Source organism: Bubalus kerabau, chromosome 15 (genome assembly GCF_029407905.1).
Source record: "Bubalus kerabau isolate K-KA32 ecotype Philippines breed swamp buffalo chromosome 15, PCC_UOA_SB_1v2, whole genome shotgun sequence".
Lineage (NCBI taxonomy): Eukaryota > Metazoa > Chordata > Mammalia > Artiodactyla > Bovidae > Bubalus > Bubalus kerabau.
Window position 1 is genome coordinate 38,615,853 of NC_073638.1, and position 26,229 is coordinate 38,642,081.

The following is a 26,229-nucleotide window of genomic DNA, read 5'->3' on the forward strand; positions in this document are numbered from 1 at the left end:
AAGCTTTATTTTTTGGTGAATTATTCTCCAAGCATATAATTTCTAGCAAATCTAAGACCTTGGCCTGCCAGCTTTTTGCTTTCTTCTGCAAGTTTTGGCCCAACAGCTGGCAGGATAGGGAACTGATTTCTCACTTTGGCTGATAGAAATATCTGACTGACAATCTCTCAGTTTGTGCCTCTGGCATAGAAGGAGTGTGAGCCATTTTCCCAGGGATGTGTGTTCAGAACTCAAACTGATATCACAATACTATTAACTAGTTTCCACGTCCTTTGGTTGAAAATCCATGTCGCTTTATCAGCCAAAACAAGCATTTCAAGACAAAGTTGAGACGTTGCTCTAATCCGTGTAGCCTCAGTAAGTAGTAATGAAGAAGAAGATCCTCAGAAGTTGGGTTGAAGAGGCATTTTATTGCTTCATTTCCAACATGAAACCCAAGAATCCTTGCAAATTGTTTGGGAGGATGTTTGGCAGGAATGCAGTGGCTGGCACAACACACACAGCAATCCCAGTCATGATCATGAATAGTTAGCCTCATTTGGCATAAACAATTCTTCAGGGTATATTTTCAACTCTTTGTTTGGAAAACTTAAGCATGTAAATGCTATTAGCTTCAGTGGAGTTTCATGTGCACAATTCTGGTAAATTTATAAAGATTTTTTTAGAACATAGACATTTCCTTTTCCTATGATTGTTCTAAGTAGTTAGAAAGTTTTCTTAAAAATGGGGACTTTGTGCAGCAAGCCCACTGACAATGTGTCTTGAGCACTAATCACATATCAGATACCATGCTGAAGCTAGGGATACAGTGATGGTCCCAATTTATTCTAATGTGTTTCTCCAAAGTCTATCGTAAAACCCTTATAAAAGATGAGGAAAAAGCAAGGAGGACACAGGAAATAGAAGATAAGGAAAAGAATCATATAGGAAATTTGTCCAATGTTATTTCTATTATTCATAGTATCTCAAAGATGCGAATTGTATGCCCCATGGTTGAAGATAATGAGAGATATTTTCCCAGATCTTATAAAGGAAGCAGAATGCATTTAACTTAGATTTTAGAGAGGGTTTAGACTCTGTCCTGTGTGACATTCATTACAAGGGAGGGGGCGGACCCCAGGAGTCCAGTTCATCCATCTGATACTGATAAAAGTCCACTCTATTTTGTATAGGCTGGGAGATCATAGCATAGTTCTGAGCAAGACATGATCCTTGCCCTCAGGGAACTGAGAGTCTAGTACAGGAGACAGAGTGATAAATAATTTTTGCCAGTTAGGATCTTCTTCCTGATATAGGAGTGGACAGAATGCTGTTGGAGCCCAGAGGAAGAGATAATTCTTTCCTCTGTCTTTGAGATGAAAGACATGACTGTCTTTCCTGCCCACAGAAAAAAAGAAAATTATTCCTATTTTCAGATGCTCAGAGGAGGTCAGTTTCTACCCTCCTCAGCCCCTCTCAGGTTTTTTTTTGACTGTCTACCATGTGCCAGGCATTTTGCTGGGCACTGGATGTACGGTGATGAGCAATGGGTAGTGACGGTTCCTATAAGCTATCCTTTAGAAGGAAAGAAAGCAAATTTAATTAAACAAATAATTACAGAGCAGCCTCATGTTATATGAATCACAGGGCATAGAAATACAAATACATATTAATAAAAACATATAAAAATAGGAATAAAATCCCTTATACATAAATTGTTCATGCAAATTCCCCCTCTCCACAATTAAAAAGAATTGCCTGGAATATTACTCAGCCACAAAAATGAATGAATTTGAGTCAGTTGTAGTGAGGTAGATGAACCTAGAGCCTATTATACAGAGTGATATAATTCAGAAAGAGAAAGGCAAATATCCTGTATTAATGCTTATACACGGAATCTAGAAAAATAGTACTGATGAACCTGTTTTCAGGGCAGGAATAGAGATGCAGATGCAGAGAAGGGACTTGTGGACACAGTGGAGGAAGGAGAGGGTGGGACAAATTGAGAGAGTAGCATTGACTTTTATATACTACCTACCATGTGTGAATAGCTAGTGGGAATAGATAGTTAGTGGGAAGCTGCTGCACAGCACAGGGAACTCAGCTCGGTGCTCTGTGATACCCTAGAGGGGTGGGACGGAGGCTCACGAGGGACAGGACAGATGTATATTTACACCTGACTAAAAGCCTCTTGATGAAAGTGAAAGAGGAGAGTGAAAAAGTTGGCTTAAAGCTCAACATTCAGAAAACGAAGATCATGGAATCTGGTCCCATCACTTCATGGGAAATAGATGGGGAAACAGTGGAAACAGTGTCAGACTTTATTTTTGGGGGCTCCAAAATCACTGCAGATGGTGACTGCAGCCATGAAATTAAAAGACGCTTACTCCTTGGAAGAAAAGTTATGATGCACCTAGATAGCATATTCAAAAGCAGAGACATTACTTTGCCAACAAAGGTCCGTCTAGTCAAGGCTATGGTTTTTCCTGTGGTCATGTATGGATGTGAGAGTTGGACTGTGAAGAAGGCTGAGTGCTGAAGAATTGATGCTTTTGAACTGTGGTGTTGGAGAAGACTCTTGAGAGTCCCTTGGACTGCAAGGAGATCCAAGCAGTCCATTCTGAAGGAGATCAGCCCTGGGATTTCTTTGGAAGGAATGATGCTAAAGCTGAAATTCCAGGACTTTGGCCACCTCATGCGATGAGTTGACTCATTGGAAAAGACTCTGATGCTGGGAGGGATTGGGGGCAGGAGGAGAAGGGGACGACAGAGGATGAGATGGCTGGATAGCATCATTGACTTGATGGACGTGAGTCTGAATGAACTCCAGGAGTTGGTGACGGACAGGGAGGCCTGGCGTGCTGTGATTCATGGGGTCGCAAAGAGTCAGACACGACTGAGAGACTGAACTGAACTGAATGTTATTGTACAGCAGAAACTAATAACATTGTAAAGCAATTATCCTCCTATTAAAGAAAGTTAAGAGAATGCCCAACATTAGAATAAATCTCTAGGTCTCCCAAAAAACAATGCAAAACAATAAACCAAACCAAAACAAAAGAATATCAAGAATCATAATTTCAGAGTTGGTGACTGACTGAGTTTTAAACTGTGTTTCTGTGACTGGTGCACAGCTGTACCACTGCAGAGCTGGATTTAAAAAGCAGTCTTAATCCTTTGTGAGGATGCATTTTGAATTCTGTAGAACTTTAAATTATATGACTATCTAGAAGAACATAACTCTAGGGGAACCTGTAGCAGTCCCACTAAACAATAAATAATTAGAAGGGTATAAAGCATTGTACAGGGCCTTTGAGAACCAGATCCAGTCTGGTGTGGGTTATCAGGAAAGACCTCCTTGAAGAAGTGATGGTCTAGGCTGAAGTAAGAAGGCTGAGTAAGACCTGGCTTGGCAAAGAGAGAAGCGAACAGGACTCAGCTCAACAATTCAGCTGATTTCCTTATCTCATCCCAACTTTGCTTCTGCTTGTTGCTCAGGCCCTAGTATAATTTGAGGCAGAGTCTACCTAAGAATTGCTTATGCATATCTGGGGAGGCAGGAAGGGGAGAGAGAAACAGTAGAGAAACCAAGAAAAACTGGTCTTAGCCAACAGAAATCACAGAGCACATAAATCTCAAAGTCTGTTTACTTCCCTTAGTTGATTTACAAAAATACAAGTCAGTAAATACTAACCTGTCATTAAAATTAGCTGACTAGTTCCATGTGCTTGCCTGGCTGATTGTGAAATGTGTGTTGCATTTGTTATTAAATTCCTTTCAGAAGGGGAAATGTCACAAAGGCAAACTCTAATTCCTCATTGCTGGTGAGGCTGTCCATAGAATGACATCTTTTGTAAAATGTCTTTTAATTTTAAAATTAGGGCCATGCATCTTCAGTGGTGTTTGTAAAGTTAGAAATGATAAAATAGCAACATACCTGAAAATCAGCCTTCCATCCATTTGGGACAAGAAGGAAATTCAGGTGCTAGGTCAGAACTTCAGCAAATTCTCACTGCATTATGGAAGCCAATCCAATGAGAGGACTCATCTAAGATGTCAACCCAAGATCAGAGCTAAATCCTTAAAGACTGAGAATTTGTGTGGGTGTGACAACAAGTCTAGAAATAAGCGCATTATAGTCACAGCTAACACAACATTTGCTGTGGGTCTGATATTGAGCTAGGGCCCTTTAAAATCTCATTGTAGAGAAAAAAATGACTAACACTTTGTGAGCCCTCACTATATGCCAAGCCTGTTTCAAGAACTGTAAGAATACTAATTCATCTAACCCTATAATAACTCAGACATGGAGATTAATGGTTTTACTATGTGATGGTTGGATGGCATCACCAACTTAATGGACATGAGTTTGAGCAAATTCTGGGGGATAGTGAAGGACAGGGACGTCTACGGGATCACAAAGAGTTGGACACAAGTCAGCAGCTGAACAACAGCAACAATGCAAAATCAGAGCTTAGAGGTCAGTTGGTGTCTTTCCCAAGGTCTTACGACTACTGTATGAAGGAGCTTAGCTTTGAACCCAGGCCATCTTCAAAGCAGCTTCACTAGGTAGATGCTTTGATTATCTCAGGTTTTCAGGTAAGGATACTGAGGTGCAGAGGCTAAGCAAGTTTTCTAAGGTCCTATAACAAGGCTCAGATTCCATACTTCAAGTTGGATCTAACTTCCAAGGCCACGATCATTCAGACTGTACATGTAGGTTTTACCTTTCTGTAGAGTGCTCACCACTGGTCACTGTTTTTTTTTCTTGGGGCAAGAGAACCTGGAGTATCATGTTTCTCTCACCTCAGAAATGCTCTCTTTCCCCACTCTCAAATTGCTCTGATATTTGGTGTTGAGATTTGGTATTCCAGTAAGAACCCATTTCCCCCACCTTCCTCGCTTTAGCATATTTTTCTGGCTTTTAGATTCCACTTTAAAAGCTGACCATCTTTCATTTTTTATCTACTGAACTCACCTTCAGGATACAGACAAAAGTTTAAGAGGGAGGCAGAATTAGTCCAGGAGCTAGGTAGCCACTCAGGTCTGCAGGCGAGAAACCTTTATCTAAAAAATTCAGTCAATGGAGCAAAGATGGAAGCAGAGACTTAAAAAGCAGAGCCAAATGAATCCATGTCAGCCGTAGCAGAGACAGCCGGACAGATGTACAGCTCTCTTCAAAGGTTGCTTAGGGACCCAATAACCCGCAAAGACTGTGCCCTGCATCTCAATGTGGGTGGGCGGTTAAAGGAACATTATTCCTCCTCTTCCTCTTGGTTTTCCCAGGGTAAGTGCAACAAAGCAAATGCAATTTGCATTCAATGACTGAAAGCCACTCACATCTGTAAACACTAAGGGTCCCAGGCAGCAACACCCTCCAGAAAGCCCCTTAGCCCCATTTCAAGGAGCCAGATGTGAAGAGAAAGCCTTCTGCTTGCCATTGTTCTTTCCACTTGAGCTGCAGGACCCTGGGAAGCGCCATGTGCAGGGAACACATGGCACATTTTGCTCTTAAATTGAACCAAGCTTATTATGTTAGAGAGAGTTTAATTAAACTCTTGCTGGTGGTTGTGAAAAAGGTTAGCTTCCTCCCAGGCCTTTCTTTAAGTGTTCTCTGCAGGTACCACACACGTTCTCCTTCCAGCAGAAGGTCATTAGGACCCTATGATTATGCACAGACTCTGGAAGTTTCCAAGAGGTTCTGGGAGCATTTGACTCATAACTTATTTAATCAATCAACTCGGTGGTACAGTAAAGGGATTATAACTATCCTCCACCCTGATCACAGATGACTGGCTTTACTGCCAGGCCACCCATACTAATCCTTTTCACTCGAATAAGGCAGTGTGATGTCCTACACCCTTTGTCCTCATATGTTTGTGCTTTCACTCTGAATTTAACTGAGGCTAGGGAAAAGCTGCAAGTATTTCTTTGTATTCATGCTTTACTTCTAGCCCCGAACAGTAGATTTCTTGCAAATTGGGAGGGATGTGTGCCAGGACTGTAGTGCCTGGCACAGACCTTTGCAGAAACTTCACTTGTGATTATAAATAGTTGGCCTTTCTTGGCATAAACAATTCTTGTGGGTATATTTTTCAACTCTTGTTGTTCGGAAAACTTAAGTACATAAAGGCCATTAGCTTTAGCAGGGTTTTGTGTGCAAATTCCTGGGTAACCATACATAATGCTGTTGTTTAATGAACTTTGTCTATCCACTCTCCCACAATTTCATAAACCTTTATGGAGTTCAGAATATTTTCATGCAAAGGGAAAATTAAATCTTTATTATCAAAGTATGCTTTTCTTAGAATCATGACACAGGAACTGGCAAACAGGTTTGAAGGAAATATTAAATGAAAAATGCATGGGTTCGTGTCAAGCTTAAATGTTAATCACATCCATTTTGCCAGGGAAACTGGTAGCATTAGAGCTTACATAATAATTGATCCATGACTTGCCAATGAATCCAATCTCTCTTCCTGCTCAAATCAGTTCAAAACAGGTGACTATGTAAGCTACATGAATGAGATGCAGGAGTCATGTGCTTTAAAAACCACCATCCAGCAGGCATAAATAGCAAGCAAGTTATCAATAAATTAACTTATCCTTTCAGTGGTAATGGGACTTTACCTTGACAGATAAAAAGAAAGCAATACTTTATATAATACATAATTTTGAATGGTCAACCCAATATAGGTGTGTCTTATTTACAAAAGGATATGCCCAAGAAATATAGTTTGTGAACTTTCAGGAAGAGGCAGAATGAGAGGCTGTGAACCTTCTGATTTTAAGTCCATCCAGGTGGCGCTAGTGGTAAAGAACCCACCTGCCAATGCAGGAGACATAAGAGATGCAGGTTTGATCCCTGGGTCAGGAAGATCCCCTGGAGGAGGACATGGCAACCCACTCCAGTATTCTTACTTGGAAAATCCCATGGACAAAGGAGCCTGGCGGGCCACAGTCCAAAGGGTCTCACAGAGTCAGATACATTTGAGCACAGATAGAGTCATAATAAACACAAGAAACATAAGGAAAAATGAGCAAAAGGTGGGGGGGGAGTGATTTTGAACTATTAAGAATATTTAGTAGTATGAAAGGAGATATGTGAATTAAGAACCTGGATGTAGGGGGAAGTGGGATTAGGGGCTGTGGAATCAGTAAACCATGAAATGAAATGAAAATCAAAACAGGATTTAGAGAACAGTTGCAATCTATTTTTTAAATGTGGGAGAACATTACACTTATTTCAGGAAAGCTCATTATGGGAGGGAGAGGAGAGAAGAAGTCAACAATAATATATAGGTAAAGGTGGAACTGAATGCTATTGCAAACTAAACAGAAAATGAACTAGGAGAAAATATGCAGAGCGTGAAGGATACGAAAAGATGAGGAGGATGGACTTAGAGAACAGAGCACTCTGGGAAAGACAGGAGTTCCTAGAGAAAGGTAAGAAATAAATAGGAGTAAACTGAGGCTATGCCTACATACCACAGATGCTCTGAACAGATTTGTGGAATGAATGAGCAAACAACAAAAAACAATAACAACCACAGAAAATCAAAGATTAAAAAAAAATCTGCTAGAAGAAAAATATTACCACAAATAAAATAGTTGAAGGTATAAATACAGCCCTATTTCAGATCTCACTTTAAAAATGAGATCAGCATGCATCATTAAATATTTTATCTCTAAGAAAAAAAGAAAACACTCTGTAAGGAGCTGGATTACAGATTTCATGTAAAGGAATAGAATTCATAAGTGAATATGAAGTATGTTTCATTCATTGTAATGAAAAACCATGTGTAAACCACAGCTTTAAAAAACAGTATACTTTGGGTTTTTATCCAAGTAAGTTGTTGTCCAAAGGCAAAGACTCCATAGGCTTTTGAGTCTTAAGGAGTTTAAGCACCAACAAATGAAGAATTTTGGCTTTAAAAGTTACTTCCAAAAGATATCTGATCTTAGAAGACAGACATGAAAAAAAAAATGATGCTGTTAAAAATATAAGAAATCCTGAATTAGTAAGTACCTATTGAAGAGATAAGTAAATAAGAACAATAATTAGGAAGAAATATTCGTGATAGGATTTGGGAATTAGGAGAATTGTTTAAATAAATATAAATTAAAATAAATAAGTTAAATGAGTAGTAAGTTAAATTTCTTTGGAAGGAATGATGCTAAAGCCAAAACTCCAGTACTTTGGCCACCTCATGCGAAGAGCTGACTCATTGGAAAAGACTCTGATGCTGGGAGGGATTGGGGGCAGGAGGAGAAGGGGACGACAGAGAATGAGATGGCTGGATGGCATCACTGACTCAATGGACGTGAGTCTGAGTGAACTCCGGGAGTTGGTGATGGACAGGGAGGCCTGGTGCGCTGCGATTCACGGGGTCGCAAAGAGTCGGACACGACTGAGCGACTGAACTGAACTGAACTGAAGTTAAATAAATGGAAAATGCAAGTGAGAAAGGAGTTGAAAAAAACAAAAAACTGCAAAGGTTTCCCATAAAAATGAATCAAAAATATACTATTCTATTAAGAAATGGATGTAGTGATAAAACAGCATATCTTGTTGTTTATATTAAGTTGATAGTTAATTGAATAGAAAAGAAGATTGTTGCCAGAGGGAATAAAAATAAACAAAAGTAAAACCAAGGACATGCATTGTCTATATAACACCAAAGAAATCTAAAAAAAATTTATTTGTAAAAATTGAGGGCAAGATGTATGGAGAGAATAACATGGAAACTTACATTACCATATGTAAAATAGACAGCCAACGGGAATTTGTTGTATGACTCAGGGAACTCAAACAGGGGCTCTGTATCAACCTAGAGGGGTGGGATGGGGAGAGAGATGGGAGGGAGGTTCAAGAGGGAGGGGACATATGTATGCCTATGGCTGATTCATGTTGATATTTGGCAGAAAACAACAAAATTCTGTAAAGCAATTATCTTTCAATTAAAAAATAAAATAAAAAAACTGAGAGGTAGAAAGTTAGAATGGCAGAACATAAACTGAATAAGACTAAAATAATTGTAAATTTAAACAATCATATGGGAAGCAAACCAACAAAGAAGCAAACACCTCTCTTGGCCTAAACAACAAAACACTTCCAATTGGATTAATGCAATGATTTACCAGGAAACTTTTAAAAAGATTTAGGAAGGCTAAAAGTAAAAAAAAAATAAATTAAAAAGACACTAAAAAGATAAATTAAAGTGAAGGAAAAGCAGGTGGGATGTCAGATACGGTTTAAGGCAAAGGTTATTCAGGGAATCTAATTATGTTAACTATGTGACGGTGGAAGTCAGAGTTAATAATGAGACCTATGATGTCACGATATTATGTTTGTAGGGCCCAAAGAAGATAGCAACAAACAGAAAACAAAGACTGTTAAATTCAAAGAGAAATTATAAGTACACAATTGAAAATCAAGGTATCAATACCCCATTACCAGAATATAAAAAATGGAGAAGAAAATGATAAGGTAATAGAATAAAGAATCTGAAAAACATAGGTAAATCTACCACAGTATCGCAGTAAGAATAGATGTTGCCAAGAATTAAAATGAACGACAAAACAACAACGGAGTCTGGAAGTTTATCACTAGTTCCTGATGAGACGGCAGATTAGCAAACATACTCTTCATTCCTCTTTTTTTTTTTAATTTTAATTTTATTTTATTTTTAAACTTTACATAATTGTATTAGTTTTGCCAAATATCAAAATGAATCCGCCACAGGTATACATGTGTTCCCCATCCTGAACCCTCCTCCCTCCTCCCTCCCCATACCATCCCTCTGGGTCGTCCCAGTGCACCAGCCCCAAGCATCCAGTATCGTGCATCAAACCTGGACTGGCAACTCATTTCATACATGATATTTTACATGTTTCAATGCCATTCTCCCAAATCTTCCCACCCTCTCCCTCTCCCACAGAGTCCATAAGACTGTTCTATACATCAGTGTCTCTTTTGCTGTCTCGTACACAGGGTTATTGTTACCATCTTTCTAAATTCCATATATATGCGTTAGTATACTGTATTGGTGTTTTTCTTTCTGGCTTACTTCACTCTGTATAATAGGCTCCAGTTTCATCCACCTCATTAGAACTGATTCAAATGTATTCTTTTTAATGGCTGAGTAATACTCCATTGTGTATATGTACCACAGCTTTCTTATCCATTCATCTGCTGATGGACATCTAGGTTGCTTCCATGTCCTGGCTATTATAAACAGTGCTGCGATGAACACTGGGGTACACGTGTCTCTTTCCCTTCTGGTTTCCTCTTAATTCAACCCCGGGAAACTTCAGAAACAGAGGGAAGCACAGATTCAGGGAACTAACAGAGCACTGAAACAAAGGAGAGAGCAAAGGCTGTCCTGACAGAAGGTGGGAATGGCATGGGAGGTGACCTGACCCAGGAGTCCTCTTCCTTCCTCTGACTTGGTGGGGGGATGGATTGGCGGGGCAGGGGGGGGTGCTGTTGGAGTTCTCTTATTCCACCCCTTCTGACATTGCCAAGAGAGGGCCGTTACTTGTCTTGCAATCCAGATGTTTGCAGCACCATGCCAGCTCTCTTCCTGTCCCCAGTCACAATACTCTGAGGGCAGCAGAAAGCTCTTCTTAAGGGAAGAAGAGGTGAAGGGAGGCTTCTCCATCCCCTCCCTCTCCAGATTCACAGAGCTGGGAATTAGAACATAAAGAGATCCTGTCTTTCTATTTCTGCTTTTCGTTGAGTGTCCAGATGAAGATCTGTGGTAGAGTCTGCCTGCAAAGCGGGAGACCCGGGTTCAATCCCTGGTTGGGAAGGTCCCCTGGAGGAGGAAATGGCAACCCACCCCAGTATTCTTGCCTGGAGAATCCCACGGACAGAGGAGCCTGGCAGGCTACAGTCCATGGGGTCGCAAAGAGTCAGACACAACTGAGCGACTTCACTACTTACTAACTTACCTAGTGGAATGCAAGCAAATGGAGGAACTGATAGCAGTGATGTGGGACTTAATCCTTCTTCCCTGGTCTCATTTTTTTTTCTTTCCCTTAAACACATCTGAAGAGATACCACCTAGAATTTGGCCCTTTCCCATCAAATACTAATAGGCCTAATGATTAAATCACCAGAGAAACATAAGACCATCTGCCAAGAAAAACTACATATCAAAGGGTACAACTAGGAAAAGTGAAAGCAACATGAACACCAAGCAGCTAACTGCAACAGCTGGACCAAAAATTGAACATAAGCATAATACCTACCCTCAAAAGCATAGTGGGAATATTGTAATAGAACGCAAATTCAAGAAGTAAAGAAAAAGAACCAAATGTAAATTGGGTGCTAAACAGATATTTGTAACAAATATTTGTTGGTGTCCCTGCCAAAGATGCATGACCTGAACCTAATTGTGAGGAAACATCAGACAACCCCAAATGGAGAGAGTCTATAAAAGAACTGTCTGGTACTCAAAAAATGTCACTGTCATAAAATTAAAAGGACTAAGGAACTGTTCCAGATTAAAGGAGGCTAAAGACACCTGACAGGTAAATGCAATGTGTGATCCTGGCTCGAATCCAGGACCAGACGTTGTATTAATATTTTTCCTTTGCTACAGAGCAGTACTGTCCACTGTGGGCGCCACTGGCCACATGCAGCTACTGAATAATTGAAATGAGGCTAGTCTGAGTTGAGAAGTGCTATAATTAAAAAATACACACTGGTTTTTAGTATGAAAGAAGAATGTAAACTATCTCGATAATAATTTTTATATTAATTACATGTCGGAATGATATTATTTTGGCTATACTGACAAATACAATTTATTATTAAGATTAATTTCACTTGCTTTTTACTTTTTAATGTAGATACTAGAACATTTAAATTACATTTCTAGCTCATTTTTATGTCTTGCATAATATTGATATCATATAGTACTGCCATAAAGAACATTAGAAGTACAATTAGTGTACTTTGAACAAGATATGAAGAATAGAAAATAGTATTTTTATCAATATTAAAGATAAATGTACTGTTAATTTCGTAAGAGAATGTCCTTATTCTTAAGAAATACACACAGAAGTATTTAGAGATAAAGGGGCAAGCATGCTGTCTGCCGCTTATTCTCAGAAGTTTAGAAAGACATAAAATGTATACATATTTATGGAGAGAGAATGATAAAGCAAATGTAAAATGTTGGCAATTACAGAATCTGAGTGAAAGATAAGGGGTTCTGTGTACCATCTTGGCAACTTTTATATCAATTTGAAATTACTTCAAAATAAAAGTCTACAAAAACCACTCCCACATGATGATTAAAATAAGCAGAGCAGTAACAGGGATAAAAAGCAGGGTGGTTAGCACTGAAGAAAGAGATGTGGGGAAGGAGAGTGAGAAACATGCTCCCACGAGGTGGCAGAAAGTATGAAGAGAGAGAAATTTAAAGTATAACCTAGGTGACATGGGGATGAGTCAAAGTAACAACATCTTGGTCACTGGAGGCTCAGAAAGTGAGAAAATAGGAGAGGCAATATTTGGAGAAAAATAAATCTCCCAGAATTAAAGGAAGAGGAAAGATGTCATATGTAAAGAACTCATAGAATGGTAAAACATTTTTCAAAAAGAAAAAAAAATCCACACTTAGTCATGTTCATAGTGAAAATTAAGGAATTTAGTATTAAGATTATCAAAGCTACATTTAAAAAAATTGAAATGCACAAAGAGTAGATCACGTGGATAAATAAAAAATCAGGTTGACATTGGACTTAACAATGGAATATAAGAATCCAGTATTTTACAGTATGAAAGAAAAGGTTTTTGAACTTAGGTCACAGATTGAGCCATATGCTATTTAAATGTGAGAGCATGATAAAAATATTCTCAGGTACATCAAAAACTTTAGGGGGTTTGCCTTGCAAAGACCTGCTATGGAAAAACTTGTAAGAAATACTCAATATGAAAAATACTAAAAAGCCACAGCGATCAAAACTTTAGTGAAGTTTATGTTTGTATAAAAAAGCAATGACTAAAGAAAAAATCCATATGATATTACTTATATGTGGAATTTAAAGTATGACACAAATGAACCTGTCTATGAAAAAGAAAAAGAATCACAGAACAGACTGGAGTTGAGGGAGGGATGGATTGGCAGATGTAAGCTTTTGTATACGAAACAGATAAACAACAAGGTCTTACTACATAGCATGGAGAACTATATTCAAAAGCCTGTGATAAATTCTAATGGAAAAGAATGTAAAAACAGAATGTACATATGAATAACTGAAACACTTGGTTGTACAGCAGAAAGTAACATAACATTGTAAATCAACTCACTTCAGTAAAAAAAGAAAATATCTGTAATAATTCAGAAATAAACTTCTAGAAAATAATGAGTTTGAAGTGTGTATTTGGGTACAGGGATCATAGAGACCAAAGGAATGAAAGCATGCTAATGTTCTTGTTTTTGTTCAGGGAAGATATAAAGATAAAAATGTTTATGAAATCAATAGAGGTAAATAGACATAAGCATGTGTTTTAAATGAAAGGCAACCACCATACGAACCAAAAAATGAGTCAAATAACTTTTAAGCCATCAGCAAAAGACTTGACTCAGGGAGCAGAAAGAAGTCATTTCAGAAAATATAAGATGGCAGAAAAAATTTTAATGTGACTGTAATCACAATAACTGTGGGATAGATGCGATGAAACAAAATAAAGCCAGAGGGACCTCGCATGGACCAGAGATGCTCATGTGCCATAAATGAACATATCCCTTGGGACCTGGGATGGACTAAGCTAAAATAAAGCTTTCTAGAGTAAACATATATGAGGTTACTAAAAAAATACAAAACTCTGTAAATATAGAAAAGTAGAGATTACCTATTACATACTCTCTTATCAAAACAAAAAAAAAACTTTCAACAAAAAGGTGATCCAGAAAGAAACTCAACTAGGACATGGAGATGACAAGAGGGGATCTCTATCCCAACCAGGACTCTGGGCTGAACAAAAGTTCTTCCCCTGAGAATTTATAACCACGAGCTTGCAGTTTGATGGTGTTCTATTGCTGTGTAGTTCTTGAGTTGCTCTAAAGAGGTCTGATCTTTTGTTACCCATTTCTCTGAATGCCCATTGCTCTTCAGGGTTGTTGCTATCCCAATTATTCTAAGCTTTCATGATGTTGTGTTGAGCACTTTTTCATTCATTGTGCTGAACATGTGGTTCTGCTCCTGTGTTCCGTACTATGAATGGGCTTGGGCCTTCTGCACTATCTGCTGTGCAGGTACTGGGTTGGCCAAAACATTCATTTGAGTTTTTCTGTTAAGATGCTATGGAAAAACCGGAATGAATGTTTTGGCCAACTCAATACTTAGGATTCATCTTTCCCTGTTCTGCTTGGCAGTTGCCATTTGTCTATGGTCTTTTATTTTCCCAGATTTTAGTGATATTTTTTGCATGGTGTGGCCCTCTTATCTTTTTGGACACATATATATTCACCTAGTGTTATTTTTATGGAATTTGAGGAAAGATCAAAGATTAATATGTGCATTCAACCTGCTTGTTTATGGGAAGATGAGATTGTTTTTTCTTCTCTTCTCTCAAAGCATACTCCAGTGAGTTGTTGCTGTAAGACTCCCCAAAGAGATGGAGGAAAGGGAGGAGAAGAGAGAAAAAAAGCTATTTAATCTATTCTCTCTGCTCCTTCTTTACTGAAACAGCATATCATGACACATGTGCTTGGTACCGAATTCTATTTCCTGGTGACATACTCCGTTCGTGACTCAGCCTGGTGGTGGCCCAGCTGGGAAGCTCTGATGGGCACTGTTACTCAGCTCAGAAAGAGATTTCCCAGTGATGATGGGAAGTAGAATTATTGTTTATTGAATGTTGAATTATTTCTGAAGTTAGATAAAGAGAAGGGGGCTGTGGTCCACATTGGGCTCATTGTTGTTACAGGCACTGGGCTAAGGAAATCCACAAATGGTCTTATTTTTAAATGGGAAGGAACTCTGCAAGCTAAATGTCATAAAGCTGACAATTCTTCCCAAAGTAATTTGATGATTTAATACAATCCCACTTAAAATTCTGACAGGATCCTTTACAGAACTTGATAAAAATGATTTCACAATCATTTATAAAAATGGAAAGACAATATTGAGGAATATTTTAAGATGAAAGAGTTACCTCCATCTCCAAGCAAGAGACTGGCTTGTGAGTTCTGATGCTTCTCCCTCCCACTTCTCCATATCTAATCCATGGCAGAGTCTCCTTCTAAAAGGGAACTCAAACCTATTCATTCTCTCCATCACCACATCCACTGCCTTACCCCAAGCTACCGTCATCCTTGCAGTATCTTCCTTACCCGTCTTCCCTTACACCTCCTGCCCCTTTCAATGTGCTCACCCCTCAGCAACAATATAAAGTACCCCTCCTCTCTCCTGCCACAACCTCATCAGTGATTTTTCATTTTTCATCTCCCTCCCCTTTCTTCCTTGCTCATTTCATAACTGCTACTCATCATTCATCCATTCATCAGCACTATTTATCGAGAGGCTTTCAATGTACCAGATAATGACCACGGCCCTGGGAAGGTAATAAGCAAAATCAGGCTTGATTTCTGCCAACACCCCAGTCACCAGTGGCTGACTTTAAAGACAAAGGATAATAAATATGAAAAAATTCAAATGTGTAATTAAATCAATGCCAGTTTAAAATAAGATTAATCTTTTATAATCATTAATTGGCCAAACCCAGTGGAGAAAGTGATACTGGATGCTGAAGAGGCTGGGAGAAACAGATATATTTATTCATTACTGTTAACATAGTGAATTGATACAAATGTTTTGGAGAGGCATCTGGCAAAAAGTTTGAAGAGCCAAAAAATGTCTATATCCTTTAATCCAGCAGTCTTACTCTTTGGAAATTATTTCAAGGAAATAATTCAAAGAAAGGTGGAAGAATGAAGGAAGAGTTGAAGAAGAAAGTATTTTATTGTAGAACTTTCTATATTAGCAAAAGACCTAACATCACTTAAAATGTTCAATAAAAGAACAGTTGGATAAGTGACTTAGAACAAGCTGTTATAAATTATGACTATGGAAACCAAATCAAATGCGAAGAGTAGGACATGATGTGTTCAAATGTGATGTAGAAATCTGCATACAGGTGACTATAAGAAGAAATGAAAGAAGTTGCCAAGTTTAAGAGTGGTGGTGATTCATGTGACTGGATGTAAGAATTAATAATTTGTAAAAATTAAGTGACCAATGGAAAAGATGGCTGAGTTTCATGCTGAAATTAACTTTGATTCCATAGAGTATTCCAGTGGCCATGTTTATATTCTAGACAATCTGTTGCCATATGAAAAAAAATTGGCTCTTGGAAAAAATGTTCCTTTTGTCAACATATATTTGTCAAACAGTATTAAAATCAATGTTACATCAAAAGTGAGGGAAGTTATACTGTTGACATTATCAAGGGAAATTACAGAGTCTCTGTGGGGTAGAAGCATTTGTCAAAAACCCAGATACTGTGCTCAGAGCAAGAAAACAAAGAGACTCAGCACCTGTTAGGCAACTCCCAATTCCCTGGTGAAGAGTGGGCATATCTCCAGCCCCTGAGACATCCGTACACGGTAATGCTGCCTATTCACCAGGTTCCTGTAAAGAACAAATGCTCCTGGAGCACTGCAGACTGGCAGTACCGAGGACAGACACTGGGGGTATGCCCTTTTCCTAACACTGAATCCAGAGCTCTGACTTCTAAACTAGGATCTCTGCGCCCCAGGTCTTTGTACGGTGGGACCAAGCTGTTCAGAATTCGGTTATTTGGTAGCAGTTGAGACCATGGTGGTATAGCAGGGCCTTATTAAAAGATGCTTTGTGAATGAGATATGTAATTTTACTGCAGAGGAGAGAAGACCGCCTTGTGATAGCCCCAGAGGAAGGCAAAAGAGAATCAGAAGATCTGAGCTTTGATTTCAGTTCTGAACTCTCTCTCTGGCTATGTGATCTGAGCCCTTAATTTTGTGTGTGTGTGTGTTTGGATTTTTTTCCCCACTAATAAAATTAGAAGGTAAAACTTGCATGATCCAGGTTTCAAATGGATTTCTACAAACTACCCACTTAGGAGTATTTTAAAAAGATTTCAGTCAGCCAAATAAATTAACTAATGATTGAATGAATTAAAAAAAAAGGATTTTACTATTTCCAGATGGCCAGCAGTGATCTATGGCATTGCAATCGGAGGGAATGCCAGAGATCATTTATACCATCTTCCTGCCTTCCTCATCTCAGGCTTAGTTCCTCTATGAGACAGAGGCATCATAGATACAGAGAATACTCTGTCCTCCAAGAGAGGGAACCCCCAGAAACAGCATTTGGAACAAACCATTTTGAATAATGATTGAGAAGAGCTACCTGCAGATGCGGCCCACCACAACAGATGGCTGAAAGCCACAGTGGACAAGTTCCCAAGGACAACTGAAGGACAGCCCTCTTAGGCTGCTATCTAATCCTATTGCAGACATTCTCAAGCACGATTACAGACCCCTGAGACCACCCCCGACCTCCAGCCCTTTCAGAGGGATCTACGAGGTGAAAACTACTTTCATAATAATACTTAAACAAAATTTTCTTTTTGCCGTGTGTCAACATTAACACTGATGTGGCAAAAGCAATTGCAAGTAAAACTCCTGGCAGTCAGTGAGGGTGAAGGCAGTGGCCTTGAACTATATTAATCATAAATGTATTCCTTACCTCCAGGGACTAGCCCTAAACAACAACCCCAAAAGTCAGTTTCACTAAGGAATAGCCTTAGTGAAACAATATACATTATTAATGTTATTAACTCTCTACCTTTAAGTACACATGTTTTTATTATTCTGCATGACTAATTGGGAAAAACACATGAAGCCTTTTGCTATATATTAAATAAAAGCACTTGTACAATTGCTTGAGGTGCAAGTTGGACATTTTCATTGTCATAAAACATCATTTTTACTTGAAAGAATGAATGACGAATTATGGTTATTCAGACTTGAGAATTTGGCATACATTTTCTTAAAAAATGAAATGAGCCTGTCACTTCAAGAAAGACCTGACAGTATTCGTTGCCAATGATAAAATCTGAGGTTTCAAGCAAAGCTTGGGATCTTGGGAAGCTTGTATCCACAGCCATGAATTTGATAGCTTTCCAATACATTAACACTTTACTGATGAGATTGGAAATGATCTTAACAAATGTGATTTTTGATGTGGCATAAAGAAATGTTTCAGTATCTGGATTATCTGCAAAACTCAGTAAACCAATATTTTTCAAATGACCAATAGATGATGTTACAAAATCATTCATTTGTGAAAGATTCATTGAAAGTACAAGGGAAAGCAACACATTTTAATGTAACAGAGTACAAGTTCACTGATGTGGTTTCTCATTCCACATTGTAATTCTCCTTTAAGAAACTACCATTTGCAGAGTTTGAGTGTAGCATCAAATAAGATTATATGTAATTATCTGAAAAGGTTATTTAAATATGCTTCTCATTTCCAATTACATATCTATGTGAGACAGAATTTTCTTCATATACTTAAGCCAAAAAAAAAAAAAAAAAGATATGACACAACAGGTTAAATGCAGAGGCCAATATGAGGATCCAGGTGTCTTCCATTAAACCAGGTATTAAAGAGACTTGAAAAAAGGTAAAACAATAACATCTTTTTCACTAAATTTCTTTTGTTTGGACAATACAGCTATTTTCATAAAATATGTTGACATGTAATAAGCTAATCATTGTTAATTCATTATATGTTACTTTTTAAAATTAACTAATAAGTGATATTTTAAAATATCTGTTTTAATTTTTGAGGTTGTGAATATTGAGACACAATCCATCTAAACAAAAGCACGTTGAAGTTCTCAATAATTTTTAAGCCTGCATAAGACACCCTGAAATTAAAAAGCTTGAGAACTGCTGCTTTGAGATGCTTGCAGAGAAAGTGGAATTTGGGATGAGTAATTAATGAAAAGAGGAGAACTTGTCATGTATCAGTTTGCAATATTGCTGAAAAGTGTCATGACTCAATTGGGCTTAACAGCCAGGGTTAGTTATGAAGACAGAATCGTCCCTGGAGGGGTAAAATGAAAGTCATCTATGACTTAAGACTGGCAGAAATCACTTCTGTGCATATTGAAGTCTCAAGTTCCCAGTTAGACCCAGTTATTCTCAAGGGCACCTCTCTAATTTGCTCCAGTGCCCTAAGTGTCCAAGTTCACGCCTTTCCCTCCAGGGAAGGTCTGGCTCTTTCCCTGCTCAGTACTGACCACCATGACTAATGTGGGCTACAAATCTGCCTCCCGGGTCATGGTGCATGCCACTCTGAGTCCACCTACAGTACCCAGGACTGGGAAGGCCAAAGGCGCTTGCAGGCACTAAGAATGAAAGATGGGCGTGCTGTGGCTCTTGTCCTGGAGGACTTCTCAGTGTGGTGGAGGAGAAAAGCTCCTGAAGAAAAAATTATGGTATGATGTGATAAATGCTTTTCTGAACATAGTGACCACATTTTCTTCCAATCAAAAATGAGGACACACTCTGACCTCTGACTATGGAAGTATCCTCAGGGATCTGGAACACATGTCTGCTTATACATGTATTAAGAAACTCCCAACAAAACTCCACAGAAATTCTGTGTAGATTTGTACTTGATTTGGCCCAAAGACCCAGAAACAATGGTTTGTACCCTTTTAAAAAAATTCTGGGAAATAAGCAGTGTCAGAATAGAAAAGGGCAAGAAGTGCCATAGGATTACAAAAGATGGGTAATGAGCCTCTAACATTTTATTTCCTCTGGGTTAGTGGATGGGAGACACTAGAGAAAATTTTTTCCATCATACTTGTTGAGTGGTTTTTTTCCCCTCAGGCAGAGTCCAGGATTGTTCACACAGGTCTCTCACACCAGCTGAATCAGATCAAGAGTCAGAAGAATGAACTAGTATGAAGCTTCTAAGATCGCAAGCCTTGATTACATGTGGGTAAAATTAAACAATAAGGCTCTTGATCTGCCAAGAAATGTTGGAGTCCCCTCTGGGTGGGCTGTTTGGGGACCGTGGAGGTTCTGGTCTGGACTCGGTCTTCTTAAGTCCTAATCATGTACCCTTTGCCTCCGCCCCTTCCTTTGAGGCTGACCTAAATCCCCCTTTTTAGTCCCTTTCTGCAGCGTCCCTGTTCTTTCCCAGCTGTGGCAACCCCAGAGTGAAGTGAACAAGAACAAAACACACAATGAGCAGAAAAAGCATGCTCAGTACCACACACGGACATCCTGCCACCCACAGAGAGAATGGGGGACACTGCGTCTCAAAGGCTATCCAAACAGAAGGCAGGACAAGGAGCCTGACAAAACTCTTCTGCATCTTGGATCCACTACCATTAACCATTTTTTCTGAGGATTCTACAACTGCTGATTCAACCAACCATGGGTCATAAACATTTGGGAAAAAAATTCCAGAAAGTCTTAAAAAAACAAAACTTGAACTTGCCACACAATAGCTATTGACTCAGCATTTACAATGTATTTACAACTGTTTACATTGTATCAGGTATTGTAAGTAATCTAGAGATGATTTAAAGTATATGGGAGGATCTGCACATGTCATTTTATTGAAGGGACCGAGCATTCATGGATTTTTATATCCATGGGGTTCTTGGAACCAGTCTCTCTTGAATACCGAGGGATGATTGTACTTACATGGACTAGGAGTAAATCATGATGTCTCTGTGATCTCCAGTAAATTCATCCACAAAAGCAAGTTATTTTGATGATGAAATGACACATACATGAGAATGCTCACCACATAATAAGTTCATTATTCATGGTTATAATTTTCATATCATTTGTGTGGTTAATTAATGTCTCTCTCCCCATTAAAGAAGGGTTGTGTCTTGTTTTATTCACTATTATAAATATATCTAAAGTTTAGCACAGTAGTTGACACATGTTAGGCATTTGATGAGACAATTGTTTGATAAAAGGGAGTTGGTAGGGTCCTGGTTAAGTGTCTACTCTAAAACAACATGTTTGGGGTTGCCTGACAACTCTCATGGATTGGTATTGGCTACCTGGAGCATGGTGCCATAAGGATTCTACGGTGGTATCTGATATATCACCTGATGCACACTCTGGTTGAGGATGTTGAATATTTGTTGACCTTGGTTTATGAAGTCAAGGTTTGTTTCGCCAGCTCTTCCAGCACAAATAGGCCAGTTGTATGAATACAGTCACTTTAAGAGAACTGAGGTGATCAAGTATCTGGCCTGAAGATAAGCAGCATGACCTCAGGATTTTTTTAAATCACAGATAAGAAAACACTTAGAATACTGCTATGCAAAGAAGCTGAATGCCTACCACTGTGATATCTGCCTGTCTCAATGAATTCACTTATTTGGAATGTGTTTCATGAATGAGTAAGCAGCATCAGCTTGTGTACCCCACAATAAGACAGAACTTTGTAAGACCCTCTCCCCCAGCCCATAAAATAGCTGTTCTACTCACGAGGGTAATCCTTTGGGTGTGTCTTCTCAGACCAGTTCCCATAAAATGTGAGCCTGTACTTAGCAGTTCCACAGGCGCAGCAGTCTAAGATTGGTTTGTCAGTCACCCCATCAAATGTGGAATCTGAAAGAGTCCAGAAAGTCACAAAATTAGGAAGCAACTGTGAGTCATTTATAAGGCAGTGACATCTTGGTCTCATCCTGTCCTTAATGCTTGGGAAAAGAATGTGAAATGCAGTTTGTGTGTGTGTGTGCTCAGTCACTACTCGGTCATATCCAACTCTGTGACCCCATGAACTGTAGTCCGCCAGGCTTCTCTGTCCATGGGATTTTCCCAGCAAGAATACAGGAGTGGGTTGCTAGTTCCTTCTCTAGAGGATCTTCCTGAACCAGGGATTGAACGTGCATCTCCTGCATTGGCAGGCAGATGCTTTAACACTGATTCACCTGGGAATCAAAGTGCAGTTTTTACTGATTAATAATTCAGAATCAGGTCCAGCTATAACAGATTTTATTTAACTCTAAGGATGATCACTATATTTTCCAAATTAAAAATAAATCAGAACTTTTGCTCTAATAATGTGAGGAGACCTATGGGACCAATAACATAGAATATTTGGGATGGAGGCTATCTTGGTAAAGTTTATTGTTATCCTTTCTGGATCCAAATCTCCTTTCCCATCCCTCCCACAATAGGATTTCTCCACCAGATTTCAAGAGGAATATGCATGTGTGTGTGTGTTTCCTAAGGAATATTCTCTGGGGCCAAACTGCCAGGACAAGAAGGAAAAGCTTTGAAGGAGAGCAATGAGAACAAGCAGAGAGACATAAGGAATGCTGAAAATTATTTCTAAAAAATTATGCATATGTAGTCATATCACTTCTTATCAAGCTTTCAGAGACTTCACTGGGAGGGTTGGGCATTTGGAAATATGTTCATAAGTTCAGGTTTACTTCTGAGCATAGAAACAGCTGGGAAAAACTTGAGATTCCCTCTCCGCCCCCACTTTTAGCTGTGAATAGCTGATAAGTGGAAAAAAAGAGATTACATGAATAAATTCAGTATTTCTGATTGTCAGGCCCACATCCCTCACTGCGCATTGTTGCTTTTAGTCTGTTCTGCTTCCTGCAAGACGAAAACAATGTCTACAGATGCAACTTGCTTCAGCTGCTTTGCCTTTGGTTCCTCAGGAGATATTAACATGAATGTTCTCCCTCCCTCTTTTTTTGCAAGTTGGACATTTAATCTTAACTATTATATAAAGAGCAGCAAAAGAGAGTTTAAAAATCTTTTTGAGAGTTAGGAAGAGCATTTTACAAGTCTTCCTTATGGAATTCACTGAGTTCTTTTGGTGTGAATACGCAAAATCAGCAATAGGTGAAAGAAGAGAATTCTGGGTTCGAGGATGGAGACAAAAGTATGGGATACTGTAATAATCACCGCATCGCAGAGCGTCCTCGTATGTGTTGATTCCTTTCCATATACTGTCTCATTTAATCCCGGCAATCCTAGGACATCAGGACTTTGGTTAAGCCCATTTTATAGATCATAAAACTAACGCACATTAGTTAACCAGCCCAAAGTCACTGAGTTGATGGGTGGTGCAGGCAGAACTGGAACCCAGGTCTTTTTTGAATCTACAGCCCATGCTCACTCTGAACCTGTATACCGTATCACTGCAGGAAAGACCTTCTGCTGGATAGGTTTGCATAAACACCAGTGGGAGAAATCTGTGTGTTTCTCATTTAGCTTTTGCAAACAAAGACTGGTGCATTAAAAAAAATACTTATCTGCAGAGCTCCATGATCTCTAAATAGCCCTAAAGAAGAGATCTGAAACCACCCCAAATAGAAATCACTGTTTGGCTACTTTTTGTACACTAGGAAGAGGCAAGAGCACTGTGTGTGTTAGAAGCAAGCTTCCCACTTCCCTTTGTACACCAAGTCCAGGTCTGATTGCTATGTGAGCCACTTTGATACTTAAGGGACAAGCGCTATTGACTATATTTCAGAAAAGTTGGCATAAATGAGTAACTCCTAAAGGTTTTTCCTTTTCACATTTCCATTATGATCACCTATGTTTTAAAAAGACTAAATTAGTTTTGAAAAAGGGATTCAGAGCTAAGAGATACATGCTGGGGTTTCAGTTGTAACTACTAGGCACTGTTAAATGAAGCAGCAATAATCTCTCAAAGAACCAAAATAACGCAAACTGGTAGCTCCACCTTATCGAAAGGGCTTTCTGATATAAGCAGTGAACTTAAAGATACATCCAGGGGTTCAAGGGAAAGCACTTACAATAAACACTTTGGAATTCCAAAGAAAAAGAAGCTTCCATTGAAAAAATAAATTTTTAAGTTTGAAAATAAAAACAGACATGCTGTTTCCTACTGAGGAAAAGCCCACTGAAAATGAATCAGGTTTTCAAAGGGCAGTGATAGCAAGCGTTAACTTACCCCTCTTCTCCTAACCTCATGCTATGCTATGCTAAGTCATTTCAGTCGTGTCCGACTCTGTGTGACCCCAGAGATGGCAGCCCCCCAGGCTCTGCTGTCCCTGGGATTCTCCAGGCAAGAACACTGGAGTGGGTTGCCATTGCCTTCTCCAATGCATGAAAGTGAAAAGTGAAAGTGAAGTTGCTCAGTCGTGTCTGACTCTTAGCGACCCCATGGACTGTAGTCTACCAGACTCCTCTGTCCAAGGGATTTTCCAGGCAAGAGTACTGGAGTGGGGTGCCATTGCCTTCTCCGAGGGCCTGCCTAATACCCTTGGTAACTTGAAGTTGGTAACTTGAAACCCTGTAGCATCTTTCAAGCTATATTGCCCCCCTCATTTCTACTCTTAATACCAGCTTCCTTTTCTACTCTTATCTTATTCTTTTTTTGGTGGGGGCGAGAGGGGTTTGGGGAGGGCTGCACTGGGTCTTGTTTGAGGCACATAGGATCTTGTCCCCTGACCAGGGAGGGAACCTGGGAACCTCTAGCACTGGCAGCATGCAGTCTTAACTGGACCACCAGGCAAGTCTCTCTGGTCTTATTTTTGTTTCTCTTCCTTTGCTGATTATCCCTTCTCTATCTACATTTTTTCTCATCTCTGCTTTTCCCTTCACCTTTTCCTCTTTCTCCCTTGTCTGTGACATGGTCTTAAAGTGAGCATATGTGTGCATTTGTTTATTATAGGTCACCTTTTGGAATATTTTATGTTTCTGCTTTTAATTGTAAGTAACTTAATGTTTCATGCCTCTTTTGAAAAATAACTACCATTGTTTTTAATCTGTGCAATTCTTAGATTTCCCCTATGGATTAATCTAAGAATTGCACAGATTAAAAGCAATGGTAGTTATTTTTCAAAAGAGGCATGAAACATTAAGTTACTTACAATTAAAAAAAATGGATTAATTTTTTTAAATTAAAAAATGGATTAATAGCTTTAACTATGGATTAATAGCTTTAACTGGGGGGAAAAAAACAGACACTAGTTTCTCTCTTTCCTTGATAGATTTGATTTGACTCAACAAAAGTGTGAATACTTTAATGAAAGAGTTAGAGAGAATCCCTTTGCTCTATGGTTGTATCTTAGAGACTTTCTATGTGGGATCTGCTTTGCTAACTGATGGACTTCCTCATGAGTCTGCTGTCTCCAGGAATCATCTGCAACTGCAACTCACGATCCTACAGCCCAGGTCTTCCTGGGTCATTTTTTGTCCACAAAGTTGCTGTGGAAAAGAGGTCTTTTTATACAGACTTATGCGTAGTCATTTTGGTAGGCTCTCTGCTTCAGAAGTGGTAACCAGTAGAGATTTGCAGTGCCTTTTCATTGATGCTTATCTGCCCAATGTTAGCATATTCATAGTTTAGACAAGGCTTTCACAACATCAGGACTGAGGCTTTGGAAAGCGCACTTCAGCTGTTAGTTGCTATCAATACACGAGGCTGACAATGCAGTGTATTCTAGGAATCCTCAAATCTGGGAAATAAGGCTGTCCTGTGAAAGTCAAACTAACAAAACTGCACCACAGTGGCCATGATTAGCCAACCAAGAGGTGAGCTAGAATAGCCACAGCTCTATGTGCTGGGACCTGGATGTCATCACATGCAAGCCGGGCAGGGACTGGATTGTCCATTAGAAACCAAGAGCCTCAAGAGCTGAGATGTTCTGGGTTTGGGTGAAGGTTAAGCAAATCTGTGGACTATGAAACACAGGGAAGAAAAACCCCAATATCCATGCATAGTGATGCCCACCTGGAAGCTGCCCGGGGCACTGGCCCACAGGTTCAGCTCTCTCGCCCCTTTGACAGGCATGACCTGATACAGGGCAGCCAACTCTTCCCCTTTAGCTCCTTCCATGCTCTCCAAGCAGTCCTCCACATACGACCTATTTTCTGCCCCAGCTCACCCATAGGGAGACCTAGGTTTTGATCTACCCAAAGCAACAACCCAAGCTACTGAACTGGGAGATAGCACTTTGATAGAAATGCAATGGTTAGGGCACTGGCTTCTAGGTTCAAACTGTGACCTCCTCATGAGCTGTCTGATGCTGAGTGAGCTATTTAAACTTTTCATGGCTCAGGCTTCTCATCTGTAAAATAGGGATGATGGAATCCACATAGGATTGTTGTGCTGACGACAGGATTAAGGCATGTGAAGTACTTAGAATGGTGCCTGGCATACAACAAGCACAAGTAAATTCGCTATTATTATTTTCCTAGAGGACAT

At 39.3% G+C, this 26,229-nt stretch overlaps 1 protein-coding gene across 10 annotated transcripts in view; it reads right to left on the reverse strand.

Moving 5' to 3' along the window:
- Positions 1–26,229, reverse strand: part of SPON1 (spondin 1) — a 361,745-nt gene that overhangs the window by 155,528 nt on the left and 179,988 nt on the right. For all 10 annotated transcript variants that reach the window (XM_055548546.1, XM_055548551.1, XM_055548552.1 and 7 more), the window contains one exon: positions 21,516–21,638. In XM_055548546.1, coding sequence (XP_055404521.1) covers positions 21,516–21,638 — 123 coding nt within the window. The remainder of the gene's footprint in view (positions 1–21,515; positions 21,639–26,229) is intronic.